Here is a 19,749-nt window from a genome sequence, read left to right on the forward strand (position 1 = left end):
CTTTCTCCGCAGAGCTGCTTTCCAGCAGGTCAGCCCCCAGCCTGTACTGGTGCCGGGGGTTATTCCTCCCCAGGTGCAGGACCCTGCACTTGCCTTTGTTGAACTTCATGGGGTTCCTCTCTGCCCATCTCTCCAGCCTGTCCAGGTCCCTCTGAATGGCAGCACAGCCCTCCGGTGTATCGGCCACTCCTCCCAGTTTTGTATCATCAGCAAACTTGCTGAGGGTGCACTCTGTCCCTTCATCCAGGTCATTGAATAAGTTGAACAGGTTTGGACCCAGTACTGACCCCCGGGGGACACCGCTAGCTACAGGCCTCCAACTAGACTCTGCGCCGCTGATCACAACCCTCTGAGCTCTGCCATTCAGCCAGTTCTCAATCCACCTCACTGTCCACTCATCTAACCCACACTTCCTGAGCTTGTCTATGAGGATGTTATGGGAGACAGTGTCAGAAGCCTTGCTGAAGTCAAGGCAGATAACATCCACTGCTCTCCCCTCATCTACCCAGCCAGTCATCCCATCATAGAAGGCTATTATGCAACTTCACACTAATATGTATTCCCTTCGGATCTCGATAAATTGTTTGCCTGAGTGAGCTTTCACAGAAAATAGCAGCTAAAAACTGCAACATATAACCTTTACTTGCTACCAATTATTTACTTTTCACTTAACTTGCCCAAAGAATAAATCATGCCGAACAAAGTAATGGCCAATAACATAAAGATGCAAAGCTTTGAAAAGAGATATAGATACAGCTATAGAAAGGCATAGCTTTGACATGTAATTTTACCAATTTTGTGCATTCCTGAGCTACTAATTCTAATTAATTCCTGAGCTAATAGTTCTGTGCAGTCTTCCACCACAGTGACCAAAAGCTTTACAATCAGTATTGTACATATGCTAACAATCTGTCTGTGCAGAAAGGAAGTATTATCCTCGTCTGTATAGGTGGGTGGCTGACACAGAGGTGTTAGGAGTTCATCTCATATTTTAGCTGTGTATATCAATATTAGCTGCCTAAGAATTAAAAATCTATTGTCTCTCTCTACAGTAAACAGAGAGAAAGAGACACCTTCAGTGGGCGGTTCATTCCATCTCTCAGATACCTCTTCTGAGGCTGGTCGATTGACTCTTTCTAACGGGTTTTATCTTAAGCTAGACACTCAATTGTAGCGGGTTAATGGTGGGGGAGATTATCTCTATCCTAAGAAACTTTACCAAGGTTATATAGGAAAACCTGAGTGGAATACTGAAGCTCTCTCCTTAAAGTTTCAGCACATGGTATCATAAACAGCAAAACTCTCAGTGGGTATAGGTGACTGGAAATATATTTCCATTCATTCCAGTAATAATTTGCCAATTTGCATCTACTGGTTCAGTTAAATTTCCTGTCTCAAAATTCATATCCTAGTTTCTTATTATGCAGTAGCTGGGAGAGCAGATTTCCTATATGCCTTTGCTGTAGGAAGCACTAGAGTTGTTTGCTGCATGCTGTAGAATGGGATGTGTATGGATGGTAATGTGGAAGTTTAATTTAATGGAGTCTCTGCCATTTCAGGGATCCAGAGCAATGGCAATGCCTTCCATATGCCCTTTCCCTTCCAATGGCCTATTGCTGTTGTAGCATCTGCTCTTTTATTATGGTCTAAAGTTTGTGTCTAAAGTGGAATTCAGGATTATATTCTGATCTGTGGTCTGTGGTGTGTGGCAGCGCCCGGAGCAGGCATTCTTAGAACAAAAAAAACACTGAACTGTTACTTGTTTGTACATGGGATTAAATTCAATGACCAAGGCAATCCATTTTACTATGGTATGGGTAACCTGACTTCCTAATGCCTTAAAACTGTACTCAGAGAGAAAAGAAAATACCACTGGATTTTAGAGCTTAGTAGAATAGAAATGGTTTTGGATAACAAAAATAGCTGAAGGTTATGATAAGTAAAATAAGGGGTTACTGTCTTTTGTGAAGTAAGCTAAGTGCTAGCTGGGAGATGTGGTGCAAAGGAGAATTTTCCATTCGATAGTTCATTCCAAATTATGCAATCCCAAAATGTACAATTACACCCTCCTTACACAAAGCTTCTACTGTGTGGCTTTGAAGTGCGTGATACTAACTTCTGTCAGAGAAAGAATCAAAGGAACTAATCATTCACTTAAAGCCTACAGCAGCCGTAAGTCAGTGTAAGGATTAGTGATCAAAACCCATAGCTTAGAAATTACAACAGCCTAGAAAGAGGCAACTGGGAACAAAGCAGAGAACCAAGATGTGTTTCTGTGATCACACAAGGCAGATGGAGCATGATACTTGCACGGGTGAAAGCAGAGCACAGCAACAGCGGTTAGGAACCTGCTCACTGCTCGTGTAAGCTGGCTGGCCCCATGAAGAAGAGCCTGGCTCCCCTGCAGGCCTCTTGACTTTCAGTAAAACATGAAGTCACAACACTTTATCACACAGACACGTTAAGGCTGAATACTGTTATGGAAAGAATTGTTGTGAAACTGGACAGTGACTTTGGCAATAGTTAGATATCAAATAGTTACAGTCTTTGAGGAGGCTTTGTCATGGGAGACAGTAAGTGGCTATTCCCCAGTGTCCTAGAAACCTGAGAAGTCACCAGTTTTCCTGCATGTTTTCACTGAAGGGGGGAAATGAATTAACTTGGCAAGTTTTCCTAACCTGCTTTAGCTAACGTAGTTAAAATAGCAGAAAAGACAAAACAGCCCAGTATGAACTTGGATAACCCCGTATGAGCAGTTTCAGTTCGCAGCTCTCTGTGAGCTTTCATCTGTGCTCATAACTACAGCTTGCCTTGCTTTCATTATCGTTTCAGCCTAAGGAACTAATTGGGGTTAACTAACCCAATTTAAGAACTCACCTTTCTTCCAGTGAGACTTACCCTTCCTGGCAGCTCCTGATATCTTGGTAGCATCTTTCAGTCTCAGGTTTTACAGTGACTGCTTCAGGTCAAGGTCTCTCTTTTTATTATCAAGAGCTGGCTGCTGAGAAATAGTCCACTAGGTTTGCATAATAAGACCAGAAGGCCCAGAGTGAATCTTTAATGTCTTTTTTTTTTAAGTTTATAAAAAATCATTTTCTACACACATTTGTTCCAGTTTAGTTTTGAGCAAAGCAGACACCTATGTAGACAGTCTTAAATAAGGTTAGCAATAGCGTGTGATTATTTAGAATGTATTGATTCTTCCGCATCTTATTCGATGCTGAATTTAAACTGTTTAAATTAACCTGGCTAATTCTGCCTAAATGACTCATCTGATTGTGGAGACTCCTTAGAGAATGGAGTCAAACACTGGGGGACGACATACGGCAATGATGAGCCTTCCTCCCAGTAGCCAAGTTTGTTCTGGGACCTGAAATTGCCAGAGTTACCGGAACTCCCCGGCCAGCCCACCTGCTGCCATATTCCCTCTTGCCTTCATCACCTGTGGCTTTTTGCAGCTCAGCTTTAGTTTATCCTTCTGCTCTCTGATGGCCATGGCACATTCCCACGCCTCAAAAACTATCTGAAAGTCTTAGTTGATTCTCAGGCAGGAAAAAGCTCCCATCTGAGTGAGAGAAATATGCAGTAACATCAATCAATTTAGACAGAACACACTTCCATGCTGGAGGCTCGGGGCCCGTCATCACGGGCAGAAGTTCGCTCTCTCTCTCTTTTGCTTTTTCGTTAGTGCTTGGGCCATTCTGCTTATGTTTCTAGGGCGTTAACAGTTTTGATGAGTATAGCAGCTGATATCCCTCTTATCAGTTCTCTCAGACCTAGGAACAAAGTTCTGAATTAGTAGTACTAACATTTCAGATGGCAATTTCTTATCATGGAAATGAACTGACTCAGCTACTGTAGGTCACAGCCTCTTCTATCATTAGAGAGCAGTTTAAGCAATGATTCTGCTACCTGAATAATGTTCAGTTAGATCAAGGGGAGAGATTTTGTTGGTTAGGTAAAGGTGCCACTTCAGTGTTTCAAAATGGTGTGTCAGACACATCAAAGTAGAGGCACACATTTTTTTTTTTTTCTACAGTATTGGTTAATATTCATTGAACTTGATTTTTAGAAAGACAAATCAGGGTAAAACATATCCTGAACACAAGTATATCATACAGATTAATTCTTTTAGACTCAGTTGTATGTATAAAGCATATAACTGTGTGTAAAATATGAAGTTTTGTGACACTAATGAAGTGCAGTTAATTAAAAGTCTCTCAGCCATTGTGTTGAAAAATCCTATTAGCTCTTCATTTACTTTCTAGCGTGTTTGTGCTTTCACTGAAGAGGTTAAAAAAAAAAATTTACTCACTTATGGAAGGGCAGCCCAGCCAGTTCTCCTTCAACTCTTGCTTTTTATCCAGATTTCCTCCTGAGAGATCTGAAACACCAGAAAGCCGTCAGGTAACCTACCCAGGGTCAAACAGCTTATAGCTAATGGGCCAGGGCTGCAGCTGCTGCTCTCATTGTGGGATTCCCATGGACTTCAACAAGAGTCCTGAGTGCACAGCAGCTGCAATTTTGAGCTCTACGGCAGTGTTAGGACCCGAGTCCTGTGCTGTGAACACAACAGAATAACCTTGCTGTGCTGAGATAGCCATTGCACAGAAAAGTACAGCATGTTATAGTGGCAGCACTGTTTGAATATGTCTAGGAACAATTTCTGCAGAAATATTTGGCAAGATTTCCATCACTGAAAACTGATTTTTAAGTTGCTCACTACACAGAGGACTGTCACTTATAATCCTTGTCAACCTGTGGATACTTACAGTGATTTTAGGTCCAGATTGTGAAACACTGCACAATTCCTCACTCAAATGTTCACACTAATTTTACAAGGTGAATTTCTGTGATTCAGCAGCAGGGGGTGAAGTATTTCCATTCTGATCCCTGGTACTATGACTTCCAAAGAATACTCTTATTTATAGATGCTTTTGGCTCTAGTGCAGCCAACTTCTAGTTATATGTATGGTTGGTTTTTTTTTAGCAAGCAAGTCTATAAATTAACCATGCTATCAAATACTTCTCTGTCTGTTTGTATTTTGTGGCAGCGTGATCTGTGAATTGCACAGAATATAATCTGCTTTGTATTGTAAAGCAAGCACAGAGCCAGCCTGTGCTGAAAGTAGGATCATAAAAATTATATTGGGATACAGCATGCAGTGGGTTTTTGTCAGCCTTTATTCTGTTTCCCAAGCCATGCTCTCCTCCTCCTCAGCAGCCCTTACCACACAAATTCTACTTTATCAGGACTTTCTATGTTTGGGGTGGACACACAGACACAAGGAATTTGCTCGATACATTGACTGCTCAAAAGAACAAGCTAATCGGTGGCAAAGCAGACTTCTGAGCATGAACCCTCCATGTTAAGTACTAGAGGGTCCCTATAGTAACACAGGTCCAGTGAGTGCTACTTACCTTTAAACGGAGGGACTTGTTCCTCTGTGGAAAATGGGTGACTCCAAGGGCTCATATGGAACGTCCCCTGAGAAGAAAAAAGAGCACATTTGTAATTCATGTTAGCTGCCTTGAGATGAATTTCTAGGGAAGACAACTCACTAGTTAAACTAAAAGTTTAATTAAAGCCATTAGGAAATTCCCTATGAAGGGGAAGCACTGAGACCTTGAACATTTACAGTAGAAACTGGAATTGAAGAAAGTTGTTTTACTCAGTCTGAGAACTGTACTAGAAATACACCATTAAAAAAGAAGGAAGCAAAAAGACCGAGACTGAATTTCTGTCTTGGAAATCCACAATGGAAGATTCCTTTTGTTGCAAGAATACACATTTTATTCTAAATAATATAGGGCAGTTAGACTGGGGGTACATCTACTTTGTTTCTACTACCATATTTTTTATTTGGAAACATCGTGAAATTCTTGTAATTTAATAGCCCAACCCAGTCCCCCCACTGCAATAAGGCCAAAAATAAATGCTGTAAAAATTATTATTATTTCATATTCCCCAGGAGTTCTGCAAATTTTAGTGTGCACAGCTTTTTAGAAATGTAGTATCAGCAGGAACCCAAAGATAGTGAGATGAAGCATATTCAGAATTACAGATATATGGATAATGAGATTACTTTCAGGAAATCAGAGTTTTTTATCTATATACGTATATGCATGTACATATTCTAAAGATTACAGTGCCAGGGTTTCTTGGCTCATGAAGGCAACTGGCAAGTCACCTGTTCTCACATCTGTGTAAAGTGTAAACAGTTCAGAGGCTAGCATGTGGGTGGTGGGGCAGGAGATAAGCAGCAGAGAGAAAAAGTGCGAGCAGTTTCCTCAGCCCACACAAGAGCAATGCCCTATTACCTGATGAGCCAGGTAGTTTCCAAGAAAGAACATGAGTCTTGTTTGCTTACCTTAAACCAGTCCATTACTTGCGTAGGAAGATAATTTCAGCAGTCACTAGGAAGATCTTAGATCATCTTTCATAGTATTAGGATTCTGGTGTCACACATACATGGTGCAGTCAGCGTGCTTATTCACTAAGGTAGGTGTGGGAATGGCAGCATTCAAAATAAATGTTGTATACTTTGGAATGTGAACTGTAACAAAGCTAAGGAAGATGGTTAATGCCTGACAAGAGCTATTTAATCTGCACACACTACTGTGTAACTTTTTTCTTTCCTTCTTTCTTTTTTATTGCTTAATAAAGAAAAATGTTTTGCAAGGCCAGCGTGAAACAGACAAAATCTGGAGCAAAGAAGGATTTTATGCAGTTGTCATATTTCTCAGCATCTTTGTCATTCTAGTAACTTGCTTAATGGTAAGTTTGCTTTTTACCTTTTTTTGTTGTTCTTTACTTAGTGCTTTTCTCGGTTTGAAGGATAGAGTCATACGTTCTTTATATGAAAAGTGTTTTCACAAAGCTGTCAAAAGCTCAGCTACAAGGTAACAATTGGTCATTCTCATAATACTGTGAATCCAAAGCTTGATGAGTAATAGAAATATACAGCTTTTTACATTTTGAGTCTAATAGAAAAATGTAACATAGAAGGAAGCTGAAGAAATAAATAATGGACGCTTAACTGCAAAATAACTCTGTAGTGACTTGGCTGATGACTTCTCAACCTTTTATTAAGGTCCCAGGATCCCTGAATTCACTTCGGCCTACTGTACTTCAGTTTTATGGGATAATAAAAACAATACCACAATATTGTCAATGCACAGTGGTTATATATTTTTAGAGAGAGAGAGAGGAAGAGAGAGAGAGAGAGAGAGTCAGTATTCATATATTGAAAATATGAATTTTAAACTGAAATGACTAATAAGTACATCACGGAGTGATCATGCTTTTAAAATACTTCATTGACATTCACGTTGTGTGACTTCAGCAGCCGGTTTTCTGGGCATTAGTTGTACATGTAATGCTCTGAATGTGAATTGTAGAAGGACACATAGGGCATGAATAAGGCTCTACCACCACTGATAGACAAATTTTTGCATTTTCCTTATGTTATATCTCAGATGTTTTCCTTTCCTGAATTGTATCTTTCTCCTATTGTGCATAAATTTAAGGGTTTGCTGAATTCTGTGACAATTCTCAGCATTTATAAACTCATAGTATCTTGGGGTCTTCTAAGATATTTTGCTTTCAAACACGTTTAATTTTCTGCAACCTAGATGGATTTCCCACTTACAGCCTTAAAAAGAAAAGAACATTTAAATTGAAGATTTTTATGAATACTCACATTTATAACAAAATCTTGTTTAAGCTCATATAGTCCTCTTAGAATTTTAAAAGCATTTATTTTCTCACATAAATTGTGCTTTTATATAACTTCTACCTCCTACTCATCTCCAGTTCTCCATGCCATCTCACTCAAAGAGAGCATAGTAACTCTAGAAGTAAGTACTAATTTTTACCCAAACTTTTTGCTTCAGGGAAACAGAACACAAGATATTACTGACTGTAAAACTGAAAGGGCATAGAAAGCAGTGTCTGTCCTCGTCCTGGTACTACACAATATTTTCATTAGTTATTTGGAATGTGTAGATGATAGTGGGAGCTTTAAACCTTGTGGAGAACAGGATCAGAATTTTAAATTATCTTAATATAGTAGAGAACGATGTGAAGTAAAGAGAATGCTACTCAGTAGGGACAAGAACTCTAATCAGGTGCATAAATATAACGTAGGAAATACGTGGCAAAGCAACGGTTCCACAGGAAATGCTCTAGCAGTACAGGAAAGCACACACTTAAGTAAATCAGTAACGTCATGTTGTTGCAAAATGACAGTCTTTGCCCTGGGATGTATAAATAAGGATATGATCTCTAAATCCATTTCACTTGGTTCTGGTAATAATGTGGTTATAGTATTATGTCTTGCTATGTAGTCTCTTTTGGGTACCACACTGCTGAAATGATGTGAGCCAATTACAGCAGGGAGGAGAAATGAAAGAGTGATCAGAGATACAGAAGGCACAAAAGAATTTGGTTTATTTATTATAGAGAAAAGAAGACCAAGGAGAAACATGTTATTCTCAAATATGGAAAGTTTTCAAAGGCCGTGGTAAGGAGGAAGGTAATACTTTGTCCACTGGGGATAGGACAAGAAGCCAATTGTTGAAAGGGAGATTCAGTCAAATCGGGTCACTATACACTGGAGTACATTGCCTGGGGCAGCTCTTGAGTTTTCATCAGTTGAGGTTTTAGACGGGCATCTGTCAGGAATAGTTTGAGTATAGCTGATTTCAGAGTTAGGACAGAGGGAAAGACTAGTAGACCTAGAGCTGCATATGCTATGATCTTTTCTGCAGGCATCCGTTTTCTGTTCCCTCACTGTTCCAATATACATCTTTTCTACATGTACTACTGTTAAGTTTAAACCATGTAAAAGTGACACTGTCTCAGATTTTGCTTGGACCTGCTGATATATGGAATATGTGCAATCTATAAGGCTAAGAAACAATTCACATCATTGTTTTTAATCACACTTCACATGTGACAGAATGGCAGATTTGTGGAAAGCAGGAATTCAATATTTAGAATTCAACCATCACAGTCTGTCAAATCCTTAAGTTTTAGAGTAAAGCTTTCGACCTGATCTGAAGTAGCTCCGGCTTTAGTGACCGTATGAGATCACCAAAATGAGGCCCCTTTTTAATGTTACAGTGTAGCCATCCATTTGTCTCTAGGTGTGTATTTGTAGTTTTAAGGTTCCAATAGCAGAAAGTTTAACCTGCATTTCTAAATGATGAGGAAGTGTCCATTACAGTACGAAATAGAAAGTAATTAGTGATAATAATGATGATCTACAGGGGTTAGTGTCAGGCGGCTGAAATGTCAGTGTTAATGAAATTACTACAGAAATTGTAAAATATGCAGCCTTTTCTTTTAACTGGGTTTTAAAAATCATGACACTTCCCTGCACAGTTTTTAGACTGAGAGAACACTGCATTAACGGCCATTAGGTTTCTGAAAGTTTGGCTGGAATTTAATAATAATTAACAGTACTAAGAAAGCAATTATCTGGCCTCTATTACATAAAAAAATCCATGGTGCAGGGTATTGTTGTGATTTGAGATACAGCAGCACATGAGCTAAATTCAGACCTGTAAATTGCACCTCTGAGGTTGTGCTATGTATTTACTCATCTAGTCTTTGCTGTCAGGATATGTGAGCCTCTTGCATCCCGGGGGGGATTCATCATAAGTAGAGGTCAACAGGCAGCCCATTGCTATCCTCATCAGCGCTCCTGACCAGGCACTCAGTTCTACTGGGAACATCATACATCATTCATAACATATGCCAAGCAAGGTGCTAATTAAGATTAATTATTTTTAAGTGCTCCTATGTGAAGAATAGGTCTCTGTACTTTTTTATGTTATATAGATGGAGAAATAATTGAGCCATCACCAAATTTAATACAAAACACAATATTTGACAGTGAATTAAATTATTTACTGTTAATATTTTTTATTAATTTATCCTGTTTTGATATGTTTACATATCCTATTGTATATATCCTTGTATGTATAAGTATCTCGTGAGTAGTCTGGAAGTATCTGTTTCAGATTATAAAGTATTTGTAGCTGGTTGTGATGAGAGGGTTTTCTAAATGTTTTTCTTTTTCACACTAAAAATTTTAATTTTCAAAAAGTAGGATTGTTTTTTCATTTAAAATGAAGAACATGAGCTTTTTTGTCAACAAATTGTGAGAGCTGCAATTTTTTATTAATGGCTCTAGTGTTTTATAAATTATGATCAGTATGATGTTTTTTCAGCTTCATGAATGTATTTGGGAATTCCTTTAGCAAGAAGAATATTGAATAACAAAAAAGCATTTCAGCCTACTGTTTCTCACATGACCTATCATTTGTTCGTAAATTTACAAGGTTTTAGGATTCATAAAATGGTGCAGTATTTTTGAAAGCACTTCGATTATAGAATATGTGCAGCTGATATCGGCCCACCAACTTCAGCTTTTACCAATGTAAAGATTTAAAGCAAAATCAAAGATACGTAATTTAATCATCCTGCAAGAGTGATTAAGCTGATTGAACTGAAATAAGAAAAAGTAGGAGTTAAAATCAGAGTGCAGCTTTTTTGTATATAAACTAGTCCTAGGTTATCTGAGTTCTTCTGTTTCTACAGAACTTTTTATAGTGCATTCAGCATCAGGGAATCCAAATGCTTCCCAGTAATGCATTAAACAACATGACTAACCTCTGTCACATTTTTGTTCTTTCATCCTTTCCCCAGGGTTTGAGGGAAATTTTGCTAGTTGGTTTTCTTCTCATGTGTACACATACACACAACAGCACCGCTCATACAGACCGCACACAGGCACACACACATGTCGAAAAGCGCTTGCTAAGAGAGAATCCTTTTTATTAGAGTGAACAGTCTTTGTTTCCCTTAGTTTCTGCGAGATTTTCCTATACAGTCTTCGGTGCCCTAAACATTGTGAGGCAGATGAGCTTCCTAACACTGCTCCATGTGACTGTTTCCAAGATCTCTTCATCCCAGAGACCTTAGGGGAGTCATTGTTTTTCTCTGAAGATGAATAAAAGGGCTCTCCGCTGGTATTTTGAATGGGTGGAAAGGAGGTACTGGCCAGGGATGCCTGTAGCATGCCAGCCTTCTGTTGCCATATATACTGAGCAGAAATACGAGTGAACAGAGTTCTCTGAGGATCCTCTCATTCTTCTGCATCAACAGAATCAAGGAGGAGACTTTTTCTGCTAACGGTGACTCTGAACCCAGGGCCTAATATATTAAAGATTTAACTTAGGTGTCCTTGAAAACAGTATTTCATATTGTTCAGTTGCTCTGTGTGTCTTGGTTATCTGCACAATGAATCTTCTGAGAAATCTATAAAACATCAGTTTTCCTAATTTAGGGGGTTTATATCTGTTTCCATCCATACTGGCAGATGAATGTGTTTAAACTGACTTGAAATATGACCACAACTAAATTGTTTAATTTGTAGAGCTTGGAGCCTGGCTTGGCCACTGTCTTTTTGGCCATTTTCTGTTTGTTTGTTTTTCTTTAATTCATTAAAAAATTGACAGCCCCTGCCTCTCTGAGGAAAGATTGTTAGCTCTTAGATCAAATGTGCTTCTTTAATTCTTTTCAATTTCCACTAGTTGCAGGCTGTCTTTTTTCTAGGATCTAATAGTGGAGTATTAAAAAAGATAGGAAATAATACTAGTCTCAATTTTTGGAACCCAAAAGTGTAATTTCCTGGGTCTCCAAAGGAAGAAGCTATGTCCAAATATATTAGCCACAGGAAGACTGGTAAACGTTATCATAGCTGTAAATGTCTGAGCTGTGTATCTGTGGGTTACCAGAAACAGATGAGACCAAAACAGTCACTGGGGAGAAAAGAGGGTTAAAATATTTCAAGGCCCTGTTTTATCTTTCCTGATACCTGCATCTTTGCTTCACAGTTTGTTTTTCTGCAAAGTAATGGCCAAGAGCAGCTTATCTTATCCATACAATTTAATTCAGAATTCTTCTGAATGAGCAGATGGTTTACGTAGCTAAGTCCTGTTTAATGGAAATATTGCTAATGGTGTTAGGTCAGTTCCCAGCTAAACCTCTAATACTAATCCTTGAAAAAACAAACGCATCAGACACATCCAGTCTTCACTGGAGAGCTAGGGAGTGAGAGATCTTTACGCAGTGCTAGGAGGGCGACAGCCATCAAAGAACCTCTGATTTGCAGCAGAAGAAGGGTTTGTTCTAGGATCTGTTTCTATGGCTTTGCAAACCAGGATGCAGTTAGACTGCTTTCTGGCAACAGCTAGAGCAGAGTAGAAGGTATGAAGGCATCAGCAGACACCTTCAAAAAGCTCTAGAAGTGGCTTTCGCCCACTTCCACAAACAGTATTTAGGATACTATGATTATTACAGAGACATGATAGTGATTCTCCTAAGTTTCTTCAGTTTTAAGGCACATTTTGAAAGTGGCAAAACTACAACTCGGAAATTTATATTCCATCCAAGGGAGGTGAGATCTGTTAGATAAACATAATATAGGCTCCTTTGGAGTGACAAAACGGCGCACACGCTACCTCCCAGTCCTTCCTAAGCCAGTGTACAGCAGCTTGGATGTCGAATTCAGGGGAAGAGGACTTGCTGCAGATAATCTGACATCCAAGTTCCTACAATACTAGCTGGACTGAGAATCCTGTTATAGTCTTGCTTTTAGATATCAATGTCTGGGTAACTGTAAAACAGACTTTTTTGAATGGCCACAGATCCTTAAATAGCTACACAGGCTGTGCATCAATTCAGCTTTTTTACAGAACAGTGGATGTTTATTTAAGGATGTTATGAGATTTTTGGTAAAAAAGACTTCAGGGATATTTCAGAGTAGTAGCAGCCTACCATTACAGAAGTGGCCTAGTAAAGTTATTCTGTTCAAGTATTAGCTCCATGAGAAATGACTAACAGTTTTAGGAACGTACTCAGTAAAAGAAATTGAAGGTGTTATCATTAGAGACAGATATATCATAAGCATCTGTTTTATATTGTGCCATTGTCTCTCACGTTAAAATTCTGATATTGTTTTCTACAATTATTTTATTTATCAGGATTTCTTTCTTCACAGTGATTTTTGCGACAACTATTTTCTGTTCTATGTTTTTTATCTCTTTAATAATACAGCTGCTGGTATTACAAATAATTCCTGGCTCACAATGAGAACTGCTAAAATCCCTACCACCCACACGTACACACTGTGGTTTATGTAATGGAAATATTTATCCTGTTTTGGGAAACGCCATATAACACAACTTGTGGATTACCTTCTAGAAATGAAAACCATATATAGCAATCTCATCCAGCATTTGTGATGCTTTCCTTACCTTGTTTACAAGGAAACTGGGATTAAAATGAGTGGACTTTCTTTTCTGTTTCTGTAGGTTTTGTACAGATTAAAGGAGAAGATCCAGTTGTCGCTGAGACAAGAGAAGGAAAAGAAACAGGAGATCCACCTCTCTCCCCTTCCCCTCCAGACATCTCAGTCCGAGTACAAGACCACCAACAGCATGGTCCAGCCTGAACAGGCTCCAAAAGTTGTAAATGTTGTAGTGGACCCTCAAGGCCAATGTGTTCCTGAGCTCAAACCTCCCCTGTCTGCCAGTCCATCTCCTTTCAGAATGAAACCTGTGGGGCTCCAGGAAAGGTAGGATGGTGCCCCAGCATGTTCAGGATTTATTCTGCTATGTTATACTCATGCTGCATGATTTGACATGTGTCTCTTCTGTCAAAGAACAGGAGATTTGACCTTCCAAACATCTGAGAAGTGGTATTTCAGTGTGTTAGTGTTTATCTTATTGGTATTTCCTCCTTTTCGTAGGAACAGAGATCCAGGGGTTTGAGTTCAGATTAACTGGAATTCTTTTTGCTAATTTGTTTCTTTCCCTTTCCAGCAATTACCCAAATATTTTATTTTTCAATTTCATTGATTTTTGCCTCTTTTGATCTTGGAGATCCAGGCAGAGGGCACAAGGGCTGATTACATTTCTCCAGTACTCTCAGGAGTCTCTCAGTGTCAGGGAGTCCCTATTGCTTGTCAGCCTGGCTCCTTCACTGCCTTTTTTATCTCTCCTATCCAAACGGCTTCCCAGAAACATGGAGAAGGGATGATGGATAGTTCTGTCCACCTTGCAGAAGTAAAAAGAGCAAAACAGAGAGGACCAATGAGTTCACAGCTATACACTACTTAGAAATGTCTTGTTTTCATGCCTGTCATGCCTAGATTGTCCTAGATCAGACATTTCAACCCTTGGGAAACTTAGAAAGGAGCAATATTTACAGCAACTGAATGCATTTGCCAACCTTGTACAGTGTTTCCATTTTCACCTTTAGATAATTTTCCTTCTTAAATGCAGCTTCCCATGATGGTAGGGGAACAGTCCAAGGTCTACAGACTTTGCAAAAAAGAGAAAGAAGTGACTGATAAAGAAGCCAGTACTTGTGCTCAGCTTCTCAGAAATACTTAGGCACCAAATGTTGCAAGAAATCACTCATTCTACCTTTAAAGAACTGGGCCAGTGTTCCCTTTACAAAACTAGTTATTCTTCCCACAGGAGAATGCACACTGACATCTGTCTCTCGTCTGTTAGAAACCTATATAATTTCTTGCCTGATGGCTGCAGGCAGCTTTCATAAAGCATCAGTGCTCTGAATAACTAATATAGCATGCAGCAGTGTAACTGAACTCTTCTACCCCTGCACAGAAGATAAGTGAAAGAACAGACATAATGCAAATATGAAGGGGAAATCAGAATGAAAAGGAGACCCAAGCGGAACGTTCTCTTTGAGGACTTTCTGAGTTTAGCAGTAGCTCTGATTCAGTTTCAACAATGGGATTTCAAAGACAGAATTTTATCAATGGTTTTATGAGGCACAGACAGAACTAAGAGACAGGGTCTGAGTCCTCCACAAGTAAAAGATGCTGAAAGGCAGATCTGTCATAAAATATGTAGTGATATCACTGCAGCTACAAAAATGAGGAATGGAGGAGGCAAGTAAATACATTTTCATAGTTGCCCTCACTCCACAAGTTCCTAAAATTACAGCGCACAAATATAGGTATTACATAGCCTGTTTATAATACCTGGCATTTAACATGACATGCATAATAGTTAAGAGGGACTGGGACAAAGGAATTTGGTGGGAGAATTTGTAGGTAAGGACCAGGAAAAAAGTATTTGCATTTGTCAAACAAAGAAAATAAAAATCACTGATCTAGGATTTTAATTTTCACCACCACAAATAGGAACTTGGCCTTCAATACTTCTAAACCAATTTTCTGAAAGATGTTCTGAGTCAGACATGTCAAAATGGAGACCTGAAATACAAAGACCTGTTGTTTGATCAAACAAGCCAGACGTTTCAGCTTATTACTAAAGAAAAGGAAGTTAAAGAAACCAAGCACTTTGGTTTCTACTGTAAAAGAACACTAATAGCTGATTGTGAAAAAATGAAAGCACTTGCGGTAACATCCCATTCTACGGGGGGTTTTTTGTAATCCTTTTGCACAGCTACACTTTATTACCTCAAGTTCATTTCTAAGAAATGGTGGTTTATGTTTATTTTGAGCTCAGCAATATGAAGGTCAGGGGATGTGAGGGAGAGAACTTTAGGTAATAAGCTGTCTTCTCTTCCTCTGAAATAATCAACTATTATTATATATTTTTCTTATTTTTTATTTACTGTATCCTGTACTGTGAACAACTTTACACACATTTTGAAACACAGGAACATTGGAGACAAAAAATTATAACTGATGCAGCAACATATTTTACCTCAGACATCATCTGATGGCCAGCTATGCGGACAGTTTGAAATCCCTTTCCACTTTCTTGGCCAACAGCAACTTTGTCCTAGATAGCCTTACACACTGGAGTGGTGGACCTTATAGCACATATCTACATTCCGCAAGCAGCACGCTGTAAAAACAGACTGTCCACTGCCCTTTTCCTGTTGGTATGGAGTGGGATCAAGCCTGTAAGTCCCCTCCTGATCATAGCTGTAGCTTGGGTACATCCCATTCAATAGCATTTGCTACCCTGATTTCGTTTTCTGCTCAGGGGAGGAAGGTCCTGGGCATGCTAGTTGGATACAGCGATTTCTTGATGAATTTGTCATTGCTATTTCTTTGATCTGATGACTTGACAGTTATTCCTGAGAGTTATTTTCTAGCTATTTGAATACCCTATTTTGATTCCTTAAGTGTGATCCATAGTCATAAAATAAAATGACTAGTATGATCCAGAATGAGAAGATTGTGTCTCTTTGAAGAGAAATCACAGGACCATGGGCCAAACCAGGGAGTGATCCAGCTGTTGTGGCTAGCCATCAGATGGTAAATTTGTGACAGTATCTCTGGAGAAGGGGACAGAAAAGCCCCATGATGCCTGCCTCTCTAGCTCTCCCTGCTCAGCACACTAAATACTGCTTTGGAGAGCACATCTAAAAGCAAAAATATGGCAGAGCTGTATATCTACAAAACACCACATCAGCATCTGACCCTCCCAACCTTTCCATTTTTAATAAGAATAGTATTGGCTGATACAGAGGCAGATGAATTGTTATTCGACAACTGTCCGTAGATCATCAAAATGATTCTGGAAGTTTGTCCAGCCTCTAAAAGTATATTTTGCTTCTGAATATTAGACCCAAGTCCATGTACATTTTTTGCTATGCATCTCTCTGAAAAGGCTCTTATTCAGCAATTTATGTAAGGAACAGTTTTCCCAGCAGATTATGCAACATTTTCATTATCAAACATGTATAATGCACAAAATGATTTCTATGATGTGACACATACTCCAGTGCTTGGTGCCTTGATTAATGCATTTGTAAATAAGGCTTATTCCTGTGGCTTATTTCTGGACCTGTGATAGCTTCATGAGTCCAGAAAAGTGGCACATTTCTAACAGTGGAGGTAAAAGAGATTGTCAGATCAAATATTGTCATGGGTTTGATATTAAAGAATATCAAAAATCATAGCGCCTGATTTCCAACTAACCACAGCTGGACCAAATCTCACACTTCATTACCAGGAATATATTCTCAAACTACCACTGTTTGGGAGGCCTCGTGACCTCCCTTCATAATTGGCAGGATCTGAATGTTGCTGTAATTTGTGCAGCGTGTACTTGGGTCCTCTGCTGCTGCAGTGCCGGGAGCCATGCAGCGCAGCGCTTGGGCAAGGGGAGAGTGACATCTAGAGCAGGCAGAAAATATTGCTGTGTATCACAGGCTTCATTTCTGCCCAGGATGGAAAGACAGCGTATGCTTTTTCATGCAGGGCTTTTCATTGTGGGTCCTCAGAGACCCCCTTTTCATTTCAGTGAACTCTGGAGTAAGGATTTGGTGTCAAATTGGCTAGCATTTTTTAATTTAGCTTTGGCTGTCATTCTCGGAGCAGGGAAGGTGATCATGTAGTCAGGGACGTAGCTGGCCTGTGGCCTCATTAGGTGGGTTATTTTCCTGAACACTGACAGAGGCCGTTTGCTGGTGTTCAGCACGCACTTGGGAAATCACTGAAGTGGCGGTGGCCAAAAGTGAAAGAGCGAATGACAGGTCTGGAGGTGAAGGGATTGTTAGACCAAAACCGCATTGATTTCTTTTCTATTGTGGTTAATTATAGATGGTAGACCAAGGGCTTTCTTCAGGGTCTTCTGGCTTCTTGCAAAGCATTCAGCACAGAGTGCTTAAAAATTAGTTCTTCTAGTGTTTTTGCTATTCTGCCTTCCTATGCAGCAACCCACCTAAGTGCTGGTGCTGACGGATGGAGCAGGAGAGCTAACCTTGTTGCCTAATAGCTATCTGCTGCCATAAACTGTCGTGGTATCATACGGCTGACACTGGAATTTACAATGCAAATGGTCCTTTTTTCTTCCATGAACTTATCCATGAATGCTGCATCAGCATTTATTTTTCTGCTTTGGCTTTTACAGGTTGATATGAATAATGTAGAACTTTTTCTTCAGCAGAGTAAGGCTTCATTTTATTCTGCTGGCTGGCACAAAATACGTCTTGCTTTGAATGGTTCCAGCCAAAATCATAATCTGGTGAAGTGGAATATTGTATTTTAAATTTCCTTTTGACATATCAAGCATTGAAAATTCATAATAAATCCAGTAACTTGTTAAAACACAGACATGGTGGGCATGATAAAGATAAATAATTTACCACAGCAGCACAGTATTGACTTGTTTAACAAACGGATTTACTCCTTTCCCCAGCTATTACTGCTGTGAGTTTTAGTTCTAGTATTATTTGTGACTAGGACAATGGTATTTCAACTAACTAATGCAGAATATCCTATTTTGTTCAAATAATTTAGTTACTACCTAGCATGCAAAAGCACATGGAAAGAGACAGAAGATATGGAAAAAAGTTATTCTACTATGTATATTAAAAATACACAAATAGTGCTCATGAAAGTCTTCTTAAGCATTTGTTTTCCATCCTAGTTACAAAGACCTAAAACTGTGTCCATTTTATCTAAACAATTTGTGGGAAAAAATGCAGTCCTATATTTTCTCAGTCTATTACAAATTTGTTGGATAATGATTCTGTCTAAAAGAGAGATCTCCTTATGTTCAGATATCTGGGTGCTAGAGGCATGTAGGACTCTCATTCTGACTGAGTAACATTTTACATGTTCATTGTACTCAATTTTCTTTTTATGCAAATAAATACAAGAGAGTGGAGAATAAAGAAGTCCAGTAAATATAAGAAAAACATGTCAGATAAGTGAAATAATAAAATATTTTTAAACTGTGAAATAAAATAATTCTGCAACTATGTGGAACCACTACTGTGACACAGGGAAGAGGAAGATGCTGTATGAAAGGGAAGGCAGTCAAAGCCAGCATGAGCAAAACTGGAGGAGAGAGGACAAACAAGTTTGCCACCTCTAGTGAAAATCACAGTAGGTATCAGAATAGAGAATAGTAGGAGGAAAAGGCAAAGCGAAAGGTTAGTTAGAGAAGAAGATGATAAATGCTCACGTCTGTCCACTTTCTTATAATATGAGAACAAAGAGATATTTTAATGGAAAAGGAAGGCAGGACATTTTAAAACTATTAGAAAAATATATGTACTCAAATAACCCATGCTAGTCTGTGGAACTCACTGCTGAAAGATAAAGTTCAAATCAGGAACATATAATTAAAAGGTACTCACACACACACACACACACACACACACACGCACACAAACCCACATAATGAAAATATTCATTGCGCTCTGTCTGTCTTTGGCATACCTCCTCAGAAACATTTTGTATTTGTCAGCATTAGAAACAAAATCCTGCGCAGTTTGGACTTCAAGTTTGGAGATGGAAGAGAATTCCTATGTTAATATTGATAACTAATCTCTCTTATCAGTTATTTTTCATAGACACACAAAGTAAACTATTGTTCTGGCCACCTTTACAATTTCTGTGCCTTGTCAATGACCATCTGGAAGACAAATACTGTGGATGATAAATGCAGTCAATGCCAAATATTAACTGTAATACCTATTTTCCTGACATTAGAAAAGCAGTATCCATTAAAATTAATCATTACATTAACAATACTATATACCAAATAAATGCACTTGTTCAAACAGTAAGAAGCATTGGAAACGGAATAAAAAAACCTGATGTGCCTTGCTTCATTAATGTAATGGAAGTTGCATCTCAGGATATCACTGTTCAACCAAATCTCCACTCTATTTAATAGATGGGAAAATTTTCCAGCAATTCGCTATGGTTCTGT

The 19,749-nt window shown here is 38.9% G+C and overlaps 1 protein-coding gene across 1 annotated transcript in view; it reads left to right on the forward strand.

Annotated features, from left to right (window-relative positions):
* PTPRR (protein tyrosine phosphatase receptor type R) overlaps nt 1-19,749 on the forward strand; it is a 145,814-nt gene that overhangs the window by 75,336 nt on the left and 50,729 nt on the right. Inside the window, exons 4-5 of the mRNA XM_013947012.2 lie at nt 6,668-6,778; nt 13,387-13,649. Coding sequence (XP_013802466.2) covers nt 6,668-6,778; nt 13,387-13,649 — 374 coding nt within the window. The remainder of the gene's footprint in view (nt 1-6,667; nt 6,779-13,386; nt 13,650-19,749) is intronic.

This window comes from Apteryx mantelli, chromosome 1 (assembly GCF_036417845.1).
Source record: "Apteryx mantelli isolate bAptMan1 chromosome 1, bAptMan1.hap1, whole genome shotgun sequence".
In the NCBI taxonomy this organism is placed as follows: Eukaryota; Metazoa; Chordata; class Aves; order Apterygiformes; family Apterygidae; genus Apteryx; species Apteryx mantelli.